At 43.4% G+C, this 23740-nt stretch overlaps 1 protein-coding gene across 1 annotated transcript in view; it reads right to left on the minus strand.

The window, feature by feature from the left end:
- Nucleotides 1-23740, minus strand: part of CACNA2D3 (calcium voltage-gated channel auxiliary subunit alpha2delta 3) — a gene marked incomplete at both ends in the record, with an annotated part of 933053 nt that overhangs the window by 201500 nt on the left and 707813 nt on the right. Inside the window, 4 exons of the mRNA XM_080715370.1 lie at nucleotides 378-445; nucleotides 1888-1949; nucleotides 2204-2275; nucleotides 10085-10168. Coding sequence (XP_080571496.1) covers nucleotides 378-445; nucleotides 1888-1949; nucleotides 2204-2275; nucleotides 10085-10168 — 286 coding nt within the window. The remainder of the gene's footprint in view (nucleotides 1-377; nucleotides 446-1887; nucleotides 1950-2203; nucleotides 2276-10084; nucleotides 10169-23740) is intronic.

Here is a 23740-nt window from a genome sequence, read left to right on the forward strand (position 1 = left end):
GGTAACAAAGGAATCATTAAGTAGGCAGTTATTTGAGTTAGATGCCCAAGGGATTGGAAAGAGATTTGTTTGTTTTGTTTTGTGTAGTTTTGTTTTGTTTTTGGTAGTGGGGATTGAATCTCAGGGAATTCTACCTTCTAGACATATTTGCAGTCCTCTTTAATTTTGAAACAGGGTCTCTCCAAGTTGCTGAGGCTGATCTAGAACTTGTGATCTCCTGTCTCAACCACCCAAGTACTGAGATTACAGGTGTGCACCACCACACCTGGTTGGGCAGAGATTTGGAGAGCAAATGAATTCTTTATCAGACTCATAGCTGTCACTAGGCCTCCCCTCCTACAACACAAGATAGAAGCGCCAAGGTCTCTCAACCTTACCTTCTTCGATGGTCACGTTCCCACGGAAGAAATACTTCCCATGGCCTCTGGAGAGCGCCACCCCTAAACTGCAGAGAAAGAGCAGAACTTGAAGTCTATGGCAGCGACTGGCGCCGACTTGTGGGTTAACATTTTTTATTTTCCATTTTCACATTTCCATTTCATGTTCTGTAAACAATTTTTTCAACAGTTTACTTTGAAAACCTCACTGATTATAGTGGGTGTTGGTTTTTCTTAGGTTCAAGCAGCTGCTTCAAAGGAACTTCTGATTGGAAATGCCAGCAGCAATTGGCTGCTGTTGGGTTTTCAAGACTCCTGGCAAATGGCTCACCCCCTTGGGCAAGCCCTTGTCTTGGTGGTTCTCCTGTGGGCCTCAACCCTGCTCCTGGCTACCACCTTACACACCTCCCGCCCTATGTTCATCAAGAGATGGGTCTAGAAAGACCCTAGAATTTGGGACTAGAAAACTGGGCCCCTTCTTAGAGGCAAAAAGTCAATTACCACCAGCACGTGGGTGTAGCCACGTCATCTCGCTGTGGGCTTCTCTGCTGCCTCTCCCTAGGCTAGTAGGCTTTCCCCATTCTCACTGCCCTGATTTAAGTTCTTTTTGTTTTTGGCCTAAAGTAAGAGACTGTGTTTTAGAAACCCAGTCTTCATTTGGCAAAGCCACTTAGTGGCTCATGTGTTCCCTGATTGCTCCTGGTTCCACACAGAACCCGCCCTTGATCTTTGGCAGTCTATGACAGTGGTGTGGGAATTTATTTTTTGCCTTAATCTATGGTCAATCAACTCTTTCTCCCCTGAGCTCTGCCAGACAGCAGTTCAGGAATAGGAAGCAGCATCATTGAAATATTTTCTCTTTCTTTTTAACAAAATGTGTTCTAACACTTAATTATAAAAGTGGCAGGTGATTTGAGAATGTGACCTATGAATCTGACAGCAGGCAATGAGGCAAAACCATTGTTTCCAGGACTGTTAAAAAAAGGGACAACAGAATTCAAAGATAGATGAGCACAGAAGGACAGTTCAGAGAAGTCGAAACAGAAACACAATGTGTTAGGGATGAAATGCTACCTCCAAGTTTGACAGATTTTTTGTTTTTTTGTTTGGGTTTTTTCCATTTTATTTTGGGGTGATTTTTTTGGTCATGAAAATCAAAGGCAAAACTGAACTTGGGAGGCAGCAGCAAGTTAGATGGTTAAGGATCCTAGTAACCCTCTGAACTGGTCTCCACCCTTGGTGGGAACCCCAAAGCTCTTTTTGCTTGGTAATGAAATGCAAAGCCATGACAAATCGAGTGAGTTCTCCTAAGCGAGCCTGAACCATCTTCCCCCTTCTGAAAAACAAAGACAAAAGCAGCCTGGGAAAAGCCCCTTCCTCACTCTTTCCAGCCTTTCGGCAGGGTGTTTGTTATCTTCGGATGGTGGGCGGGCTCTGAGAGCGTCAGCAGGTTTTGTACAAACACACTGATGAATCTGATGGAAAGTCCATGTATTATGGTCAGCTCTACCTGAAAGGGGTACCCTTGATGTCTGTATAATAGTAGTCATTTGTCATCACCAAAACCCGTTTCTAGATTGAAAAAAAGTCGTAGAGAAAAGAAAACACGGTTAGTCTGCTAGGTGACGTTTTCAGAAATCAATAAAAATAAATGGACACACTACAATCAGATTAACAGTACTACATGAATCTTGCTTGAGATAAGTAAAGACAAGAGAAAAATGATCTCAGGGAAAGATATTTATTCCAGATAGAGCTTTCAAAGCTAATTTTTCACAGTGGTTTGTTTTAAATTAAGCAGCAAGAATGTTTGAGAAAAAATGTACCCCTTTGTCCACTGTCTTCTTCACCTCCATGGAAAACTTCCCAGTCTTTCGATTCACCATGGCGTTTCTTAACTACAATGATAAAAGAAATTCTGAGTGTTAGCTATTCCTTGGGTTGCAGACACCCTTTGTCATAGATATTTGATTCCCACCAAATCTGGGGTGCTTTTGTAGGCCAGCCTACATGCTGTACATGGACTTCCACAGAACTTTCAGAAAATAACCCCCTAACAGTTCTTGTACAGTGGGAAAGAAGTAAACAACAACAAATATATGACTTTCCACTTAAAACTCAGCACAACAAAGGAGTCTGTCCTGTCGATGGATCCTGAGTGTCAGAAAACGAACTCTTGGCAATCCGCTAAAACACTCAAGTATGTCTCCAGGGATGAGTTATGTTTTCTAAAGGGGCACTAAACTGTCATGAAAAAAAAAATCATTTTTCAAAAGATAATCAAAATAAAGACATTTTCCTACACAGTAGTTTAAGAATTAAAAAAAGACTAACCATTTGGAAGACAGAGTTTAGGTTTTTATAGCATGAATCATCTTCAAATGTTCACTGAGAAATCATGGCCAACAAATGGCCCTGTTGACAAGGCTCTGGGCAGGGGCGACCCTGTCTCTGAGTTTTGAGGGTCCTGTCCAGGAACACTGAGCCAGGACCTCTTCCTGCACCCCTGGCTGACCTCAGCTAATTACGTGTGGCCCTTCCCTGAGTTCAGAAGAGGACAGCAGACGTAGTGATGAAAGATGTGCCATTCGGGGCATCAACGGGAAAGGAAGGTGAAGGCTATTTAATGGGACAGAAGCAAATGCTGGCATGCTGCAGCCGGACAGGAAGCCCTTTCCTAGCCCATGCCTTGGTTCTTCCCCCTTTCCCCTTGTTTCCCCTTTAGAAGACTGAATAAGATCTGGCTGATAGAAAACTGCAAAGCTTGCAAGCAAATTTGATTCAGGGCTGTCTAGATTTGGGTTTGCATTCCCATCTTCTGAGAGAGAGAGAGAGAGAGAGAGAGAGAGAGAGAGAGAGAGAGAACGAACAAGCATAATTTTTAGCTAGAGGCATGTATAAAATAAAACATATATTTTACTTTAGATATTTTTTAACAACATATAATGGGCATTTCTGGAAATATTTTCCCATTTTAACTTTTTGTGGTTTTGGATGGGGAGAGCTGGTCCTAATTAAGTCTACTTTCTAACTCTTAAGAACGCCTCGATTTATCTTTAACATGGTTTTCATTTTTCCTCTTTCTGGTGCCTGCCTAAAGCCATTTGGGACCTTCGCCTCTCACATTCCCCAGGCAAGTCAGAGATTAGGTAAGCCTCTCTCTGTCTCTGTGCCACCACCCTACCTCCTGCCAGTAGCACAAGAAAACCCATAGGAGGCCTGGCAAGGACCAAGGCCAGGATGGCCAAGGCTTTCTGGAGGCAAAACTCAGTCTCACCCTGCCCTCTTCAAAATAAGAATGGAAATAGGCTTTTCTTCTTGGATTCCTGGTTGTACATCAGGGAAGCACTGTAATTTTTCTAGTGTACATGATGTACATTCACAAACATCAAAGTCTATGCCAAACATGAGAAGGAGGGCGGGGAAGGTAATGGGGTAGGAACTGGGGCAGAACTAAATGAGCAATGTGAACATGGATGCCTCTACCATCTTGTGCTCCATTAAGATGTATGACTACAATGCACCAAAAACAAAAATTTAGAAAATGGACTCAGGAATAAGAACTCTATAATCTTGAATAATTCTCTGACCTTGCTTGTGCCTTGGTTTCTGTTTCTGAAAAATGGAACTAATGACAGTACCCATCATATAGAGTCATAGCGAGTGGTGGGTTAGTGTTTAAAAGAGTGCCTGGTACTTGCTAAGCACTCAGTAGATGCTAGCAATCCTGCATCCTCAGCATCATATTATTATCTTCCTCTGTGTTACCATCCTTCTCATTTTCACATAGTGTCATTTACCTTCCTAAAGCTTAAAGAATAAGAATTCAAACTCTGTTGTGCTTGACACAGATGCTTCAGCTCTAACCAAATTTTTTAAGACTTTTTTTTTTTTACCATGAGCCACATAAGAGATTCATCTTCACTGTGGATGTTCCTTTCATCTACTGTCTCATTGGATTCCATTGCTTCTGTTTGCGGCTTGGTATTATTTAAATAACTTTGTGTGTGTGTGTGTGTGTGTGTGTGTGTGTGTTTCTGGGTATTGAACTAAGAGGTACTCTACTTCTTAGCTACACTCCGGATCTACTTTAGTTTTTTTTCATTCTGTAACAGGGTCTCATTAAGTTGCAGAGGGCTTCACTAAGTTTCTGAGTCTGGCTGTGAACTTGCGACACTCCTGCCTCAGCCTTCCAAGTACTAAGATTACAGTAATATGTCACCATGCCCAGCTCTTCTAAATAAATTTTGTAACCTCATCCCAACTCTTAGGTTGAAAATTTCTGCTCTTATCCACCTGCAAGTTGACAAGAGACTGAAAATGAGGCACCCTAGGAGAACTAACCTGGCATATCAAGGTTCCAGTTTTGCTATTAATATACACCAGCTGAACTCTGACCTTTCTTTGGATCAGTTTTTTCATCTACCCTTCATTCTGTCCAGAGTGACCTTGTAGGAAGATTTCCAGGCCCCAAGGATCCTGTCAGGTGCTAGAAGATGTGTGACCATAAGATTCTTATGATGTACATGTTACTGATAGATAGCGTTTGTTGATTTCTCACCATGTGTTGGGTGCCAGTTTTACAATCTTCAAAAAATCATCTTCTTTTGTGTGTGCGTGCGTAGTACTGGGAATTGAACCAGGGTCATCCTACTCTGACGTATACTCTCAGGTCTATTTATTTTTATTTTGAAACAGGGTCTTGCTAAATTGCTGAGGCTAGCTTTAAACCTGCGATCACAAATGCCAAGATTACAGAAATTCATTACCATGCTAAAATTATCTCTTAGGGCACTATTTCTACCCATGTTTGACAGATAAGAAAACTGAGGCATGGGATTGCATGTGTGTATTACCACACTTAGCTAAAGAAAAAGGTTTAAAACTGACCATGTACTGGTCTGTGGTTTTAACTTAGTAGTGAGCACTTCCATAAGCTCCAAAGGCTGCAATCTGGGACTAATGGGAATGTGTTTTTCTGTCCTCGTTGCCAGAGAAGAAAAGGGAATTTGATGATTTTCAGCAGGTGTCCCATGGAAATACAGCACTGTGAGGCTGAAACATTCTAGAAATGTCACTTTTCTATTTGAGGATGCTGAGGCTAGAGAAGGGGAGCAACTTGCCCGAATCACTTGGTAAGTCAGTGGTACCCCTGTGTTCAAGATGCACAGGAGCCCAGAAAGGAGGCAAGAGTCATGGGGAATACGGATGCTACTAGCTCTCACTGAAAGCAAAAAGGGAGAGACTGTTGGTGCCTTGCCCAGTTGTCTCAGTATCCCTTGAACTTGCCATCATCTAGATTTCCAACAGTGAACAACTGGAAAAGTGAAAATGGCCTGGCAGAGGGAAATTTCCATACAGATTTTGATGTGCCCATGTTAACATATTATGTAGTCATATATAATATGGAAAGGTGTGTGAAGAGATGTTCAACTTAACACATAGTCAAAGAAAGGCAAATCAGGACCAGTGATAACAGTGCCTTCATTTTGCTTTCAGGTGCCCAGCATCAACAACTAAGATATTACAGTGGACATTAAAGAATTACAGCCGATAACATAATAGGTAAAACATCCTTAAGCCAAAATCAGTCCAGTTTCAGTGACCATCCTCCCGGTCTCTAGGAACCACCTTGTGTGATCCAGTTTAGTTGTGCTCTGCCAGAGCAATTGGGAAATCTGTTTTTCTCTTCTGTAAATCCGTAACCCATCACAGCACCAGTCCTTAATAGCACACCACAGCTCACACCATTTTGTGAGCCTGCTGCTCCTACCTCCCAGGCAGAGCTCATTAGGGAAGCTTCCCTTGGACAGCCAATGGCCACCTTAGGTCACGTGTGTAATTACATAATAACAGTGGCTCTCTGTCCACATTAGAACAGGAACCTCACCCTTCCCAGTACATGGGCAACCTGCACTTCCAAGCCCCTAATGACATGCCACCTGGCCAAGCCGACAGATTAAAGGGAAAGGAGACACATTGGATAAATAGCTCTGTCATTCTCAAATGACCTTTCAACCAGCACATGGAAATATGCATGGGCAAGGGGCACCTCAACCACAAATCCTCCACTCTTGTTCACCAGCCTGGGCTCTTAGAGTGGGCTATACTTGGTTTAGAGGTTCAGGGGTCAAGCAGGAGCTGTGAGACATGAGAGAGAATATAAAGAAGGATGAAATACATGAACAAAGTTCTCATAAATATGCCCCAGGGGAAGTGGTTTACGGGGCTGTGGGTAAAAGCAGCTCTGGGGGAGATTCCACCAGAGTCATCATGGTATGGTTTGACGTGGGTGGGGGGAAGTTGAAAAAGGACTGATGATGAAACCAAATGGGACTCCAGTTGGGTTTCAGGTAGAAATCTATGGGGCAGCATTCACATTGATATTAAATGAACACTGTTTATCAGTTTCAAGACTAAAGGCCACTCTAATGTTCTCTGCCCTCCCCAGGGAAGATATTCCATCTTCCAGAAAGTCACTAAACAGTCCTCAAGAATTCACACCAAGGGCTCTTTTCTATGGCACACTCAAGTGTCAAGAGTATAGCTTTGGGGGCTAGACTGTCTGAGCTGAAATCCATACTCTGTACCCTCAGCCTATTGCATCAATTCCCTAGCTCAGTTTTCTTACCTGTAAAATGGAGCCAGCAATAACATCCACTTCCTATGACTACTGTTAGAAATACATGAATTGATATATATATACAACACATCACCACTGGCATGCAGGAAGAACTCTCTATATGGTCATTATTATTGCTTATATGAGTTTTTTCTATTTATGGAAATAATCATGTCCATTTCAGAAACTTTGGTAATGACTAGGAGCAATAGGAACAAAACAAAACAAAAAAAAATCCTTAATTCCTTCGGCCATGTCTGGGGACTTATAAACAAAGGATAAACACTACTTTTAAAGATAGATTTTCCCTTCCAGAGGTGATCCTCGCTAGTGATTCAAACTGTACCATGAATGTCTCAAGGTGCCCTTGCTGACTCATGGCTCCCCTGAAGATCTGCCCTTATCATTGTACTGCTGATGTGGCACCTAATTTGTCCTGCAGACTGGAAATGGGACAGAAGTCCCGCCTATACACCTCCACATGATTTATATCTCTCTTCTTTTATTATTTTAATTTTAACCAGTCTATGTTGCACATGCTTAACTATATATGTGATCTTACATTGTTTTTGGAAGTATGCAGGGTCTATGCTATAAATGTGGTTATTAAATTCAACAAGAGCCTAGCTGTCCAAGAGAAGTATGATTCTCCTTCCAAGTTCTCTGCAGCAGGGCAAGCTCTGCTGCTTCTTCCCCAGTAGGCTCTGCTTAAGCCTTGACCTGATTTTGACCAGTGGAATTCTGGGAAGATTTCTCAAGATTTTGCATAGATTTCAGATTTTCCCAATCAGTAGGATACAAATTCCCAAGAGAGAAAGGGTAGCTTGGGTTCTCCCCAGTCAAACATGCTGATTGTGAAGGAATTCCAATATCAAATATACTGGGCTCCCAATGCAATAAGAAGCATAAAGTTAATCAAAGTCATAAAGTTAATCAAAGACCAATCTTTACAGAATAAAAGAACTGGCTGAGCCTGAGGTGTGGGCACTGTGGGGATGGTCAGCTGGGAAACCAAAGCCAGAGCTTCAATGAGGAAGGAGAATGGCACTGGCACAAGGAGATAACGCATATTACTAAACCATGATTTTTAAATGAGATATGAGCTCACTGATAAAGTTTTGGGGCACACACATGACTAGACAAAGATGAGCAATATATCCCTTCACGTGGCAGGTGAAGAAACAAGAGTGCCTGGTGAGTGTACCTGGGGCAGAGCGTGCTATTTCCTCGGTGTGCAAGTATGAATCAAGAACGAGCATCATCAAGGTGCTTCCCATATTGCTGAAAGTGAAAAAGATGAAGGGATGAAGAAGCATGTCAGTGACGAGGCTCAGATCCTCTGGGAAAGGAGGCACTGAGTTAAATGCAAACCCAAAATACAGCAATGGAAAAAGTAAAGACAGGAAAGAGAGAAAACAGAGGAAGGTATCCTTCAAAGTCTTGTGAAAGTGGTCATTAACTCGAGTCCTTGGCACATTTATTGCTGAGAAGGTCACCTGAGGGTCAAATGACAATGATAAGAAAACCAGAAACAATTACTTCTGCTCAGAGAGTGCTCACCTGTTCAGTAGCAGTGTAAACACTTTAATAATTTTCAATATAATAATGTAATGAATCCTCACAACAGCTCTGTGAGGTAGGGATTATCATCATCATCATCATCATCATCATCATCTCATTTTATTGGTGTAAACTGCCACAAAGAATAAGAATAACCCGAGAAACTGAGGTCACTATAGGTACTCACTGGAGACAAATGAACAGCAGCAAATGTGGGCTTTGAACCCTTCCATCTGGCCTCTCAAAACTGCTAAGGAGGGGTGTGCACAGTGGATGCAGTGACAATCCAAAGAACCTGATGGAATCCTGGTGACATGCTTAAGGGACAAGAAGATTATCAAACTCTATCAGGCTGCTGAACTGACATGAAATCTGCCGGGGTATGCATGGAGGAGGAAATAGCTTTTATCAAATGGCAAGGATATTTTGTCTGAACTTGGGTTTAACTAGACTTAGATCAGAGGAAGAAGGAAATAAGTTAAATTTCTAAAGCAGATATGACTATTGTATGTTACAGACAAGGAAGAAAATCAGAGATTTATGCCAGCTGAGACAGCTTAGGGAACAGAGGATACAAAAGAAGGCAAACCTTAGCAAGGGAACCATGATATTGGCCCTTTTTCTGGAAGGCTCGAGAACCTAGACTGAGATTTCCAGTGTGATTTCTCTTCCACATGGCCATGAAAGGCAAGTAAAAGTGAGAGAAACAGTGCTAATTCAGTGATGAAGCTTAAGAAAGGACCCGGGTAAATCTGGGATGCTGGGGAAGAGAAAGAGGCCTTGGTATGCAGATACCATAAGAAAAAATGAAGAGCATGGCTTCAAATGGAAACACCTGGAAAGTTACGATTTAATTACGGCCTAGTTGGCCTGGATTCACACAAAGGCAGCCGTGTCTAACAAATCTGATTTATTGAGAAGTCACAAGAAAACTTGACAGGGTTGAGTTATGGGCAAAAGGAAAACTTCTGATCCAGTATCAGAGGCTGGAAGTGTGTGTGGGAAAAGCATGGCGGGCTATTGCAGCATGGCTTTGGGGAGCAGGGGAGAAGCAGAGGAGGCCAGGAAATGAACAGCCAACCACTCAGGAGGGCAGCGGGCTGCAAAGCCCTGGGATACTCTTCCAAAACAAGAACTGTGTCCCTGAGGTCCTGACAGGTGAATTCTGTTTCCCTAAGAGCTTATCTACTGGATCTATAGGTTCCAGTACAATTCAGTGGGCAGGATCCAGGCCCTACTGAAGATGGTAGGGACCATGAACTATACTGGGGAGAAAAGGGGACCAAAGTCTACCAGGGGTTAGTTTTGGTAGACCTGCTCAGCAGGTGGAGTAGCTGGTCCATCTGCAACTGGTCTCGCCCACTAGCAGGAAAATTACAAATCTTCAAACATGGTGAAAGGGTCTATTGTCTCCACATTCCTTTGGTGGCTATGTGTCTCTCTCATAGGCCACTTGACCTGGTCCTGGGACAGCCTCAAGTCAGCAGAGCTCCCTCCTCATGAAGTGTGAAAGCCCAGCACTTACCACATCATCTCGGTCTTCCCACTCCACCTCAGAGAGGTCAACACTACTATAGTTAGGCTTCCTTCGCTTCTTTCCTTCTTCATACTAGCATTGGGAAGAAGAGAAAGAAAATAAAAAACTCTCCATTGAAATCATTAGCCAGGACAAACCTTTATCCTTCCAGGTCCTGTTGCACAGATAGGAAGTGCGAATCAACAGGTATCAGCCAGAAGGTCTGCAGAGGGACTGCCCTAGGGGTTTTGGAGACAGACATAGCAAGGCCAAATTCCTGTGAATATTTTCTCCAACCTGGGAATATAAATTCCAAATTATTGCTTTATATGAATTTGCCTAATGGAATCCTGGCTTCTAAAATACCACATGCAAAGGAAAGTTCATCAAAAATCCTTGGATTGTATATGTGTGGGATGGGGAGACTCTTCCCTTTCGTTATAAACCTATCCCTTGTGACACTGAAAACAGTATCATACATGTACTTACCAAATGCAGAATACTCTCTCCTAAGCCTTAAAATGGTTCAGACTTGAACCTACCCTCATATTCATTGGCTATGAAGCAAAAGCGCTGATCTCCGCAGTTGGAGTTGGACTCAGCATCTTGGTAATATTTAGCAGACACATGGAACCTTCTATTTGCTATCACACTGCCCACTACAGTGCCGAGCTGAGCTACTTCACCTGGAGTGCACGTGAATACTGAGAATCGTTGCCAGATTTAATGGCCATTAAGGCATTTCTCTGGAAAAGCTGGTGAGTGCATTAATAACCAGGGAAGTGGTTTTAGTTTTTTCCCCTAAATCACTGGTGTTAGTTATCCTGCCAGCCTACCATTTTATATACCAGACATTTTTGTGTCTAGACCTTTGTGCATCTTTAGGTCTTTAATGTTGGTTGTCGGGGTGTTTATAAGGTAGGAAAGTCTGCCCTCTGCTGCGGGCTGAGGGTAAGCAAACCCTTTACAGGTTCAGAAGATAGAATTAATATTATACTGAAAACACACACACACACATACACACACACTCACATTCACACATACTGTTTGTTGTTGTTGTTCTTGTCTTCAGATCAATCGTCTTTTGATTAAATGGTACCACTCTGAAATGCCTGTCTAAGTATTTTAAGACCCCAATCTATAGGTTGCCATTTTGGACAGTGATCGGCTGTTATGGATACAGAGAGTAAAGGCACCTCAGCCAGGAAAAAAAAAAAAAAGACTGGTAGTGCGTGAAACCAAACACATCTAATCGGGGCCCTGATGGAATCCAGGGGGCAGTGGCCAGAAGGCGAGATTTTGAGTCACTGTGGTACTGAACAGGGCCTCGTGTCTTTGGGGATCTCCGCCTCATGTCTGGAGAACTCCCCTCCCCACCACCACCCAGGAAGGCTGTTCTGCCTGCTTCCAAGGCAGTGTGCTCTGACCATTCTGTCCACCAGACCTCCAAATCCTGCTCTAAGATTTCCAATTAACACACATTTATGGTCTTTATTATGACATCAGATCCACTCCAGATGAAGAGGAAAGTAGTTCTCTAGAAGCTGCTGTAAACTATAGTAGATTAGCAATTAGAGCCTGGTATGGAAAGTTCTTGTGTGCATGGAAGGCCTGGCCCTCAGAGAGCCGGGCTTGTTCTGATTAGGAGGGACAGGAAAGTCAGCAGGAAGTGTTGACCCAGCAGGAGTGATGAAGCCGGGGCTGAGCCTTGGGAAGTTAGGATGTCATTCTGGGCCTCTGCCACATGTGCAATGGCTACCAAGTCCCATTTGGGTCAGAATCTTTTTTTTTTTTTTTTTGCGGCACTGGAAATGGAATCCAGGGACATTCTACCTCTGATCTACATTCCAAGTCCTAGTTTTATTCTTTCTTTAAAAATAGGGTCTCACTAAGTTGCAGAAGGCCTCACTAAGTGGCGAGGCTGGCTGTGAACCTACAGTCCTCCTGTATCAGTCTCCCAAGTACTGGGAGTCATACCATTTACTGTGAGCTACTGGGCACTTCAGAAGTCCACGGAGCCCCTATCTTGAACTTCAAAGGCAAACTTTCACATTTTCTTGGGTAGCCTACGGCTGGGTCTAAACTGTTCCCTTATTTATTTATTTTGGTGGGGGTGAGAGTTCGTCCTGTGGTTAATTGAAAGTGATTCTTTTCTCATTTATTCAATACACACTTATTAGAAAACAAAGAGCAAGGCACTAAAGATCATAAGGTCAATTGAACAGTGCTCTGCTCTTCCAAATGACTGACTTGTAGCTTATCACTCTTAATTCTCCCTTATTTCTGCTTTTATTTGGACATGGGAAAATTGGCTCTAACAAGTTAAATGACAAATTAATTAACAAGTTAAAAACCATATAAGGAGTATGGAGGAGGAGACCTCGCTTCCCAGAAGTGTCTGCCAGGATTTTCATGTCTAAGCCTCATGCAGTTCAACTACTTTTAAGAAAATTTAAAGAGCACCAATTGTGCCTTTATTATCAGAGAAAGTGTCCACATGTTTCTATGAGAAGAAAGCATGGTGGTTCTGCCACTGGGCAGTGCCCATGTTCACACTGACATGTGATCCTAAGCAAGGTACCTAGCTGCTCCCAGCTTCCTTCTAATTCAGATGATGAATGAGATACTGCAGGTAAAATGGCAACACATTCCTGAGGCCAGAATAATCTCATCATGTAGCTAGTATGATTGCTGAGGGCCATGAACTTCTTGCATAGAGATGGCTAATAACACATTTCCTTGAAAGGAAGGAGAACACTGATAACTCTGCAGGTCACTGTTCTGCAAACCAGGGGCAGGCAGGAAGTACTTGTGGGATCTGATAGTGTCAAACAATCATAATCAAACTGTTTTGGTATGTATATTACAAGTTGGGACTCAAGACTCTTCTAGCAGGGGAATTCAGACTGTGTTAAAGTACCCAAGACCCTCTAGATGAAATCTGGAAAAAGTGGAATAAGTTGAGAATTCTTGACTTCTGACCATTTCTAAGTGTGTTTACTCATTTTTATAACTGCTCAAGACATGTACTACACTAAAAAATACTACTTAAGAAACTCAAAAGGATTGGAGAGTGAAGGAATAATTTTCAGGCATACAGATCTACAAGCCACTAGCAGTTACTAGGAGCCACCGGCAATTACACAAACTTGTCCAGCAAGTCTCTGCGCTTTAATTCTATTGAAAGAAATAAGAGGAGGAAGACTTAATGTTAGAAATGCCTTCCATAGTGTCTGTTTAACCAGGTAATGCAATAAGTCTGAAACTCTTTGCCTTTGGGTCTTAATCAATAGGTAAGCTCTTTAGAATATCAACATTAATGTAGCAGAGTGGTTAATTCCAGTGAGGTAAAGAAAAGTCAGTGGACTACTGCATTGATAAAATAGGCCAACAGCTACAGCAAATGGCAGCATGAACCTAAGTCTGCCTAGATATTTTCCCCATTACAAAAGCATATCAGAGGGCTGGAGTAGAGCTCCATTAGGAAAATACCCGTGCTATGGTGCCACCACTCCACCCATTCCCCATCTCTCCCAGGTTAAGCACCTTGGTTTTCCTGTCTGGGAAATTCTGACCCTTGCTTTCAGTAAGTATGGTTCTAGTGAAGGCATTTCCATCCATAGTCTAGAGATGGGCACATGGCCTGAGGATGTGAGGGGGGGCACATCACTCCAAGTCAAAGGGATGAATTCAGAGGTGGGTACATAACCCAGAACAATCAAAAGAAGACTCCAGAGACTACCTGGGATGCATCCCTGAACTAATTTGGATAAAAAAAGGGTCACACTGGCCTTGCTCTGGTGAGCTTGAAGTGCTCACCTCTGCAACTGCTTGGAGAGAGTCTTCCCAAGAATGAAGCTAGTTCAGAGAAGAGCTTCAAAGAGAGTCCTGAAAATATGATGTGCACGTCTGGATCAAGCTGTACTTGAAATTATTATACCCTTACATGTTCATGAAGCAATACATCCTTCCTGCATGATTTTCCTTCTTTTAAGAATATTTTTAATCTGGCTTGTGTTTCAAGAATCAAGTAGTCACACACTTAGGGCCTTTATTGTTTTCCTTTTCAAATGAACTACTTATAATTTATGTAAAATATTCTCAAACATTGTTACTTTAGTGCTTATTTGGGAACATAGGATTTACAAACTGACACTGCTCTCTAAGATGTACTACCACATTCAAACATGACCCATCACTTCTCCTTGCCCCTCAACCCCCTACCAAGTGACAGAGAAATAACTAATCTCTAGAACCTCCAAATCCCAGGTCAAATCTCCCTCTTCCCATGCAGCGTTGGCCTGGGACAAATCCCGGGGCCCTAGTTCCTCTTCTTTTGCGTAAGGAGCTTGTTATGGGAATGGAGGAATTTTATATGGCAATTGTTAGTGTATCTATAATCTGTAACTTCCTTGAAACTGTGATTAATGAATTGCAAATGATTTCCAAAGGTTTATAGACAGATTTTGAGAGCCATAGGTAGGTTTCTCGTTTTTGGTGCCTGTTTTACGAAAAAAAAAAAGTGTAGAGGGGAATTTAATAAGCAAAGATATTCTGTGCTATGAAATACTTTGAGGTGGAGTTTCAAATAAAGGCCAGATGTGGTGCACACACACCAACAGGCCTGTGGCCGAGGAGGAGGATGGGACAAGAAGGCCCCATCTGAGAAGCCAGCAGGAAACCCCTGGGGGAGGAGCTTGCCTGACTGCCAGAATGTCTTTAGCAAAGTTTCATGGTCTGGATACAAGTGCCCTTTGGTGTCACCTGCAGACTGAGTTTGGAAACACAATAGGATGGGCTGAGGTGGAAGTCATGTCTATTTAAAGAAAACAACATCTTTGCTTTGGCTGTGTCCTTTAGGCAGGTGGAAGAGAGTCATCTACACACATCCATCCAGCCTCTATGGAGTGGATATGTGGTGCTTCTAATTGATAAGCTGTGGGTGATGTTCCATGATGCCCACAGGCAGGAAGGAGAGGGGAAGGCATTCCTGGAGGTAAAGAATCCTTGCCTGTGATAATCCCATGGGACTGGGACGAGGGGGCTGGGCCAGGCCTAGAGCCTGTGATAGCCTGGGCAGATGTTTCTCTTCCCAGGCAGTTTCTGGCCTCTGCTGGCGCAGGCCTTCACACCTCCCCTGAGGCCAGACAGGCTGGGGCAGAGTGGCGCTCCTTCCCCTAGCATCGCATAGGTGGATTCCATCTTATCTGTTGTAAATAAGGGTCTCTGTCTGTGGGACCCAGAGGAGGTGGCCCTGCAGAAAGGTCTCTGCCAGCCACTGCTCTGGGGATTAGCAGCAGGGATAGAAATATCAGAATCTAGAAGGCTTGAACATTTGTCATTTTTTTCTGATTATCTGTATAATAACCACTCATTATAGAAATTTTGAAAAAAATGATACAAAAATACATAAAGAAAATGAGAAGAAGGTTGCCCTTCCTAGCACTACCACTACCACAAGGGATTTCCACCTGGCCTTCTGATCTCTTTCCCAAAGGGCAAATGCACTTTGAAGCAATTATGGCTTTCAGTTTTCAGAGTTCACTGTTTCCTCAACAAGGAATTTATAAAATGTAGCAACAATCTGTTCTGCTTTCCAAATGACTGCCTCTAGAAAAAAAAAAAACAAACACATTTTTCTTGCACTGGCCATCTTCCTCCTCACCCTCTGCCATTCTCATGAAGAGAGAGTATTTTTGGGAGTGTGTGAAGCACTGTACACCTCGGGCTTAATTCACACAGCTCCAGGTGAGGAAGAGTCCTTTTGGAGGGGAGAATGCAGGGCCCAGGAGCGGAGGCCACTCGCCTGGGATGCAGGTAGTGAAATCCAGACTCACTCTGCCTGGCTCCTGAACTCCTTCTTGGTGGTCTACTTTCTAACCTGGCCCTCAGTTGAGAGGGTAAGAACAGTCAGGGCTGTTCATAGTGGGGCCATTGGTAGTCATAGAATCCTGAGTCATACGGGGAGCCAACTCCCAGAAGCCAGTATGTCTGCTGACTGCTGACTCTCTCTGGTGATTCTCAAACTGGCCCTGATGGCCAAACACACAAGAATCAGCTTGATACTAAGATCCATGGCAAAGACTGAGGGACAGCGGGGAGCCAAGTACCCGCCATGCCCAGCTCACATCATCTTATTTCTCCTCACCAGGATCCCTGTAGGATGCTGGAGAAGCCTTGTAATACCTGAAGATATTAAATTCACTATAATTTCCACCAAAATTATGCTGGCCCCTCTTGGTTGTGTGACTCCACAATACCCCAGGCTTCTCTAGACTAGACTCATGCTTGGATTACATTACACCAAGAGAGAAATGAGTGTGAATTCAAGATGAAATCTCACAGCCAGGGGAAGAGGAGCACCTGGAGACAGGGCCACGAGGGTGTGTCCCAAGCCAGCAGGAAGGTGGGAGAGAAGAACAGGGCATGTCCAGACAACCAGCCTTTTCCTCTTTGCTACAAGGTACAGTGCTCTTATTAATTAATGTTTTTAAGTGTCTCAAAGATGAAAAGTTGTACTCGCTTTCCTAGTATGATTACAAAATCCTTTTGATCACTGTAAAACTAAAACAGCTTGGGAGTATTTTTTTAAGAAACAACAATTAACAGGCTGCTTTGAAAAGCCAAATGACCTTTATCTTAATCAGTGTCCTCCAAGTAGTGAGTCACACGCTGTGTGTGGGGAGGAGGCCTAACCTCACCGCTGTTCTGTAGGTCAAATGATGCTAACTATGGGCTGGATTTAAACTTCAGTTTTAGAGAAGCCAGTTTGTCTTAATATAAGAAACAAGTTATAGAAATTAAAATCCTGCTTCATGGCTGGGAAAGAGGAGGCTTTCTTTCTAGCACTAAGACAGAGAATGGGGACTCTGAAGGCTGGGGGGAGATTGGCCAAGCTGGCCCTGATGCTGATCAAAAGACTACTGTTTGTTGGGGGGAAATGAAGGAGATGCAGAGGTGGTTTCCAAAGTTAAGATCCATGTGGGGAGACCTGGGGAAAACTTAGTGAGTTAAAACAGTTGGAGGCAAAACCCTGTCTAAAGCCTTCTGAAAAAAAAAAAAAAAGTTAAATGCAAAAACAGCCTTCCAAGTGAATTTCAAACCTTCAAATAGAGTTGAACTGAGTTCCTGGGCCCGGATATATGATTTTTTCCAAAGCCAATTTCATACACGTTTTTAGATACCACTGTGTCATTAGAAGATAGTATCTGGGGTATAAGAGAGCCTCTGTAATTTGAAAGTTTATCTGAGATATCTGGCAAGTAACTTTAAAAAAATTACAGAACTTTATTTGGCAATATTCCATTGCACAGCTAACTGTATCGGGAGACCTCAGGGTATGTACAACCATCAGACTATTTTAAATAGGGGGTATAGTCAGGCACAACAAATTGATTCTAGTGTTGAAACTGCAAAGACAATGGATTTCCTTATTCACTGAAGTGGATGAAAAAACAGGATCAAGCCAACGCTGCAGCATGACTTGTGAGCCCCCGCACCAAGCTGCAGCGGCCCATCCATTGCGGAGTGAGTTTTCTGTGTTGTTGGTACCCCTCCTGGGGTTACATCCTGTCACCCCCTTCCTAAAGCCTTTTCCCAGCTCAGTCACTAGGAGGATGTCTCTGGTCTCACCAGCTCAGCTTAGGAGGCTAGCAATCAGCAAGGGCTCTCAGTGGCCAGGTTTTAATGCTAAATTACATGAATGGCAGAAAGCTGGCAGCAAATCTGGAAGCCATGTGGCAGAGGGATACAAAAAAAGAGAAGGGAATCCTTCCCTCCAAATCAACTGCCATTACCATATTCCTAACTTCTGCAGATAATAGTAACAGCCCACATCATCGGAATGCTGAGCCTTCATCAAATATGTATGTGTGAATATGTGCATGGGATTGTATCTAAGAAGATTCTTGGCATGATAGCTGTATTTTGATTTGCTTTTCCTGCTAAAATTGTCAAAGATACTGTGGGGGAAGATAAACATAAAGGGATTCCTATTTGTGACTGCTTCTCCTGTGATGTTTTCTGGATCCTTTCTGCTAGAGCATCTCTTCTTCCTTAGCCTGGGTGCTTGAGGCAGCACCCTGAGGCTAAGGCAGTTTGCAGCAGAAACATGCATGCGGCTACCTTGTCTAATATATGCACATCCTGACGGCCACACTGAAGAGGTTCTCATCCATCACTGGTCCCTCCAACCCACTGAACTGGTGACGCGGCAAAATATTTAGCTTATTTTTGTTGTTGTTTTTGTGGTTGTGTGTAGGTGGGTGGGGGGATTGAGGATGATGAGAATCAACCATCTTTTTTAAAAAAGTTTTTGGAGGCTTGTTGGTCTGAAGAAGGCTAAGAGACTTCTGCTGCATTCATGACTCACAGGAAAATTCAAGGTGCCTTGTGAGCTTGACTGAGTTCTTGCCGTCTCATATTTACTGTGACCATGGAAATGTGGGCAGGAGCTGGAAAGGGTGAATATAACCAGAGCAAAAGCCAGTGGGCCAACAAAGCAATCAGTGCCCACCAAACTACCACTTCCACGTACTCCTATCTTCCAAGTATCATGAAACTGAATCACAAGAGTCTTGTGCCATCCCAGTGTCAGCTACCATGAGGGCCAATGTGTTCAAAGTGGCCTCCCTGCCTGGATTCTGCCTCCTCCTACCCACACTCCTGGGGACAGGCAAAGGGATTCTTCTATAGCCCAAATCAGACCATACTGCTTGGCCTGAAGCCCTGCTGGATCCTCATGCCCTGCAGGATGACACCCGGCATTCTGGAATTCCACAAGCCCATCACTTGGCCATTTCTTGCTGCTCTGGCATCTCTCATCTCTTCCTGCCCTATGATGCACTCCCTAGCTCGACTGAGCTGGTTGCTAAAACCATCCTCGTCATCTACACACACCATCCCATCTGTTCCTAGCACCTTTCACCCAACAGAGAGTCAAGTGGCCAATTGATCCCTCCGACCCCTCTGGTCTCAGCAGAGATACCAGCTTCTCTGGGAGGACTGTGCTGACCCATCCAGGGTAGGTCAGGCCAGGGTCAGTTCAAGTTCTTCCCATAGTCTCTCTGCCCGCCATGGTGCTTCACCCCACACTGCTCTGGGTGTCATTAGCTGACCTGCCTGCTTTCTGCACTAGTTAAGCATCTTGGAGTAAGAAGCCATTTCTTGCACATCACTAGATGTGCAACGCCTAGGTCAGTGCCTGGCCAAGAGTCTAGTTCTCCAAGAATATGAGATGAATGAATGAGCAAATCACTGTATGCATTTATAAACCTGTCCATAATGCTGAGAATATGTGCCTACCCTGTTTGGGCATTTTGTGAGCCTTTGCTCACTTAATCCTTACCCCATACCATAATAGGCACTCTTTTTGTCCTTACTTTTTGCAGGACACTGAGGCCAGGGAGAACAAGTTATTTGTCCAAGGTTAAACGGGTGATACTGACTGATCTCAGGTTTGACACCAGTCATCTCTGAGACCTCAGAGACAGCTTTGCTCTAGGAAAGAACATATACCACGGAGCTAAACTGTTCTGGAACTGAGGTCACAGGGAAGGGATAATGGCAAGGTGACCTATGGCCATCAGTCAGGTTCTTTGAATTGAGTGGTGCTCCACTGCAAATGATCAACTCTCAATTGAATCTTTCTCTTAAACATATAGAAACATAATAGTCGTGTCTGAACCTGGGTGAATATGGGCTTCATTTAAGGGAGTTCAGGATGTATTAATATCAAAACTAACTGGGTGTGGTGGTGCACATTTGTAATTCCAGTGCTTGGAAGACTGAGATAGGAATATCACAGGTTCAGCAAGATACTCAGCAACTTTCCTAGACATTGTTTCAAAAGAAAAAGGGAGAAAATACAGGGCAAGGGGATGTAGCTCAGTGGTAGAATGGACCTGGCTTCAAACCTGGGTTCGGTACCAACAATAAACAAATAAACAAATAAATTTAAAACAAAGTGCTGTAGTACTGGGAGTGAGACAGTGCTGATATTTCTCCTCATTCCTTCCAAGTTCTCTCCCTGGAGTATCATTAGAAAGTCAGGAACTCCAGGAGACACCTTCTGGGAGGATCCAAATATTGTAACTGACTCTGATATTCGAGATACATTTCTGAAATCCCAGCACTTCTCCACTGAGGAGAGGTAATGAGACTCAGCAATGCCTTCATGTTCCAAATAAATACTTTGGTCTGATCTCTCTCCTCTTTCATCTGTTTATACTTCCTATCCCCGAGGAATTAAGCTTAGCTCATTGGGCAATCCTCTCTGCTTGGGCACAGTCCTGCCAAGCCAGGTCCTGCCTTGATTTAAATCTGCCTTGAGCATTCCTTAGCAAAGGGATCCTTGAGCTTTTGATGTAATCTGGAATAGGTGTGTGTGTGTGTGTGTGTGTGTGTGTGTGTGTCTGTCTGTCTGTCTGTCTTCTTTTTGGTTGATGTTCTGAAATTTGTTTCTGAGACTAGCTTCAGCTCAGCCTGGGATGAACTGGATTACCTGGATGAGGGGGACTTTGGTTTTGTCCTCATTAGCTCCAAACAGGAGAAGCTGTTGTGGCTATGCTAAATGTGCCATGGGCTTGCTCAAGAGTCCCTGACCCTTCCAAAAAAGACAGACACATAAAGCCCTCAATTTGAGACCCAACCCCAGAGCTTACAGGATTGGAGTGGCAGGCTAGCTTACTTGAGATTTATGTCCCTGGACAGGTAGTACAGGAGCAACAGAGCCAAAGAAAACCTGGGCTGCAGCCAAAGCATTGCCACCAGGTACAATCGTATCATCCACCTGATGGAGAAAGGAAGCCACTGGGGCAGGTACCAGGGCAGACCCTATCCCATGGAGAAAGCTCCACGTGAGGCTGAGAAGCACTTTCAGCAAAAGCCCTGCCTGGCATGGTCAACTGTTTTCTTGCCTCAATAATCTACATTATCTGGCTTTTTCTTTTGCATATCAAATATCCACAGAGAATGTAGAAACAGCACCAGGGAGGTGGTCTGGAAATCTATTCACTTATCCCAAGATTAATGAAAGCTGAGCAAAGAGTGTCATGGTAAGGACACTCCTCACTAAGGTGCAAAGCCGGTCCTGCAGTGCGATGAGGCTCAAATTATTCTAAAAAAAAAAAAAAAAAGCCGATGCTTTCTTTTATTTGCATTCTTTGGGTCTTATCATTTCAGATTATGTAAAAATGACAGCTGCTTATAATTATTTGGGGGTTTGAGCTACAATAATTAAAAACATCTGCCTTTATCTTACTGCTACCAGACTTAACCCTGCAAGGTTGGGTCTACTGAACTTCAAAGAGGGAAGCAAGAAATAAAAGAAATTCTCGCACATTACTAACAAATTTCTAGTGATTCATTTAAATGTATAACCAGTTATTCCAACAGCCTTCAAACCCTTCATTATCTTTTAAATATATATAATTTGGGACTGCTAATTAGATAGCAATTTAATGCTCTCTTGGGGATTCAGATGCAAGGTCTTTCTAAAATATAAACTCAGAGAAATAATCATTGGCATTCAAATGATTGAATTCTTCAGTTATTCAAATGAGTGTGAACATTTACACAGTAGGGATGTTTGAATATTCTGTCAAACCCAGCTGTCGGCTTTCACAGGGCTCCTCAACAGAGGGAGGGTAAGGTTGGGCTATTTCTCAATCCAGGACCACCTCCCTGGAGAGAGACAAGATGAGCTCGAGAAAACCTATGACCAGTTACCCTGCTCAGTCAGTCTTCTCTTGGAGTCAGATGGTTCCTTTTCCTGTATTAGGGAGGTATAATCTTTCTTGGAATTTTCAGTTATGAAAGCTTTAATATATGCTTGCTTCTCAAGTTTTCCCCTTCTTGTCTGCTTGCTATTGTCTGAGCAGTTAACATTTTAATTAATAACGCTGTCTCCCCTAATGGGCCGCTGCAGAGGAAGAGAGCTTCATTCTGCCTTGAGGTTCCACTTCCTGTGGATCTCTACTCTCCACCCCACGCTGTTGTCACAGTCCTTTAAATTATACAAAGATGGGTATTGCATCTTTTCAAAGGCAAAGGCAAAGATGCAATTGATCAGCAAGATGACACTGGGCAGTGACAGAAACCAGCCCTCCCACCCCAGCCTCACGGCAGGACTAGCCTTTGCATTCCTGAGCCTGGGCTAGTAGCTAGCAGCTGAGGCTCATTTCCTCCATGTAGGGGAGGTGCAGACAAATCTATAGGAATTTTTAAGAGATCATTATTCAACACATTGCCTGTAATTACATTTTGATGAGCTTTTTATTGCTAATTCATCATCCAAGATGGGGCATCCTAGATATGAAATTAATCGAGTAAAAGAAAGGTCACACTGTGTCCACTGAAAAGAAAGGCCTTCTCCTCAGCAGATCGTTTTGTGAAACAGTACAGCAACAGAGACTCCTGTGTGTAAACCAAATTTCCTTCCAGTGCCTACCTTTGTGATTATGAACAGCATAAAGCCATAAGCCCTGGATGTCCTCCATACAAAGGTGGAGTCTCTGAGAAGTGTAGTGTGATAGAAATACACCTGCAGGGGCCAGACCTGGAATGGTGGAGTAGAAAATGTGTCTGGTGTCCTCATGTTAATGGAAATGCCTATGTGGCACACTCAATGCTGTATTTGAAGGTCAGTTTTTGCAAAGAAGTGTCAGACTGGTTCTCAGAAGGCAACCCCAAGACCAGAATTCCAGTGCAAGTCTTTTATTATTATTATTATTATTGTTATTATTATTACTATTATTATTATTATTATTATTATTGGGATTGAACCCAGAGGCATACTGGGGTATGCCTCTGAGCTATACCCCAGCCCTATTTTTCCCAGGAAACACTTTCAAGGATATAGCACAATGATTCAGAGATGGGAAAGCAGCAATAGATGGTGTGTTATCAAACACAGTGCCCCTGTGGGTAACTGGAGCTTTGACACACTGGAGAACTCTGGGAGAGAGTGAAGAACAGAGCCAGTGGGAATGTCCCACCCAAGAGGCGGCAGCACGCATCAGTCTTTCATTGAAGAATGCTAATTCCTTACTTCATCGGGCCTGCAGCATGCCTGGGAAAATGGAAATTTGGAAGCTGATCCAGGTGTTGCAGGGGTACATAGGGGTGAGGAAAGGGAACAGAGCTTCAGCACTGTCCGCCTCACTAAATGGAACCAAGTAGGAATGCATGTGCCAGTAACATTTCTCTTTCAAAAGTTGGCCTAAATCTATGGACCCATTTTGGAACAAAGCATATTTAACATCTCCATGTCCCAGGGCTTTGCACACACTGTTTCCTCAGCCTATACCAGTCTCTGTAATCTTTCCATGGAGATTTCTTTCTCATCCTTCAGGGCTCAGTTTAAACTGCCATCCCTAGCTGGGTGTGGTGGTGCACACTTGTAATCCCAGTATTCTGGAGGCTGAGACCTGAGGATCGCAGTTTGCAGACAGCCTTAGCTACTTAGTGAGGCCCTCTGCAACTCAGTGAGACCCAGTTTCAAAACAAAGAATAAAAAATAGGGCAGGGGCGGTAGCTCGGAGGTCAAATGCCCCTGGGTTCCATACTCAGACCCGCAAAAAAAAAAAAAAAAAGAAAAAAAGCCATTCAAATGAGGTAGATGTCTATTTTACTTTTCTTTTCTGATATCTTTATTTTTGGGGAACG

The sequence above is a fragment of the Muscardinus avellanarius genome, assembly GCF_963383645.1.
Source record: "Muscardinus avellanarius genome assembly, chromosome: 18".
NCBI classification, from domain to species: Eukaryota; Metazoa; Chordata; class Mammalia; order Rodentia; family Gliridae; genus Muscardinus; species Muscardinus avellanarius.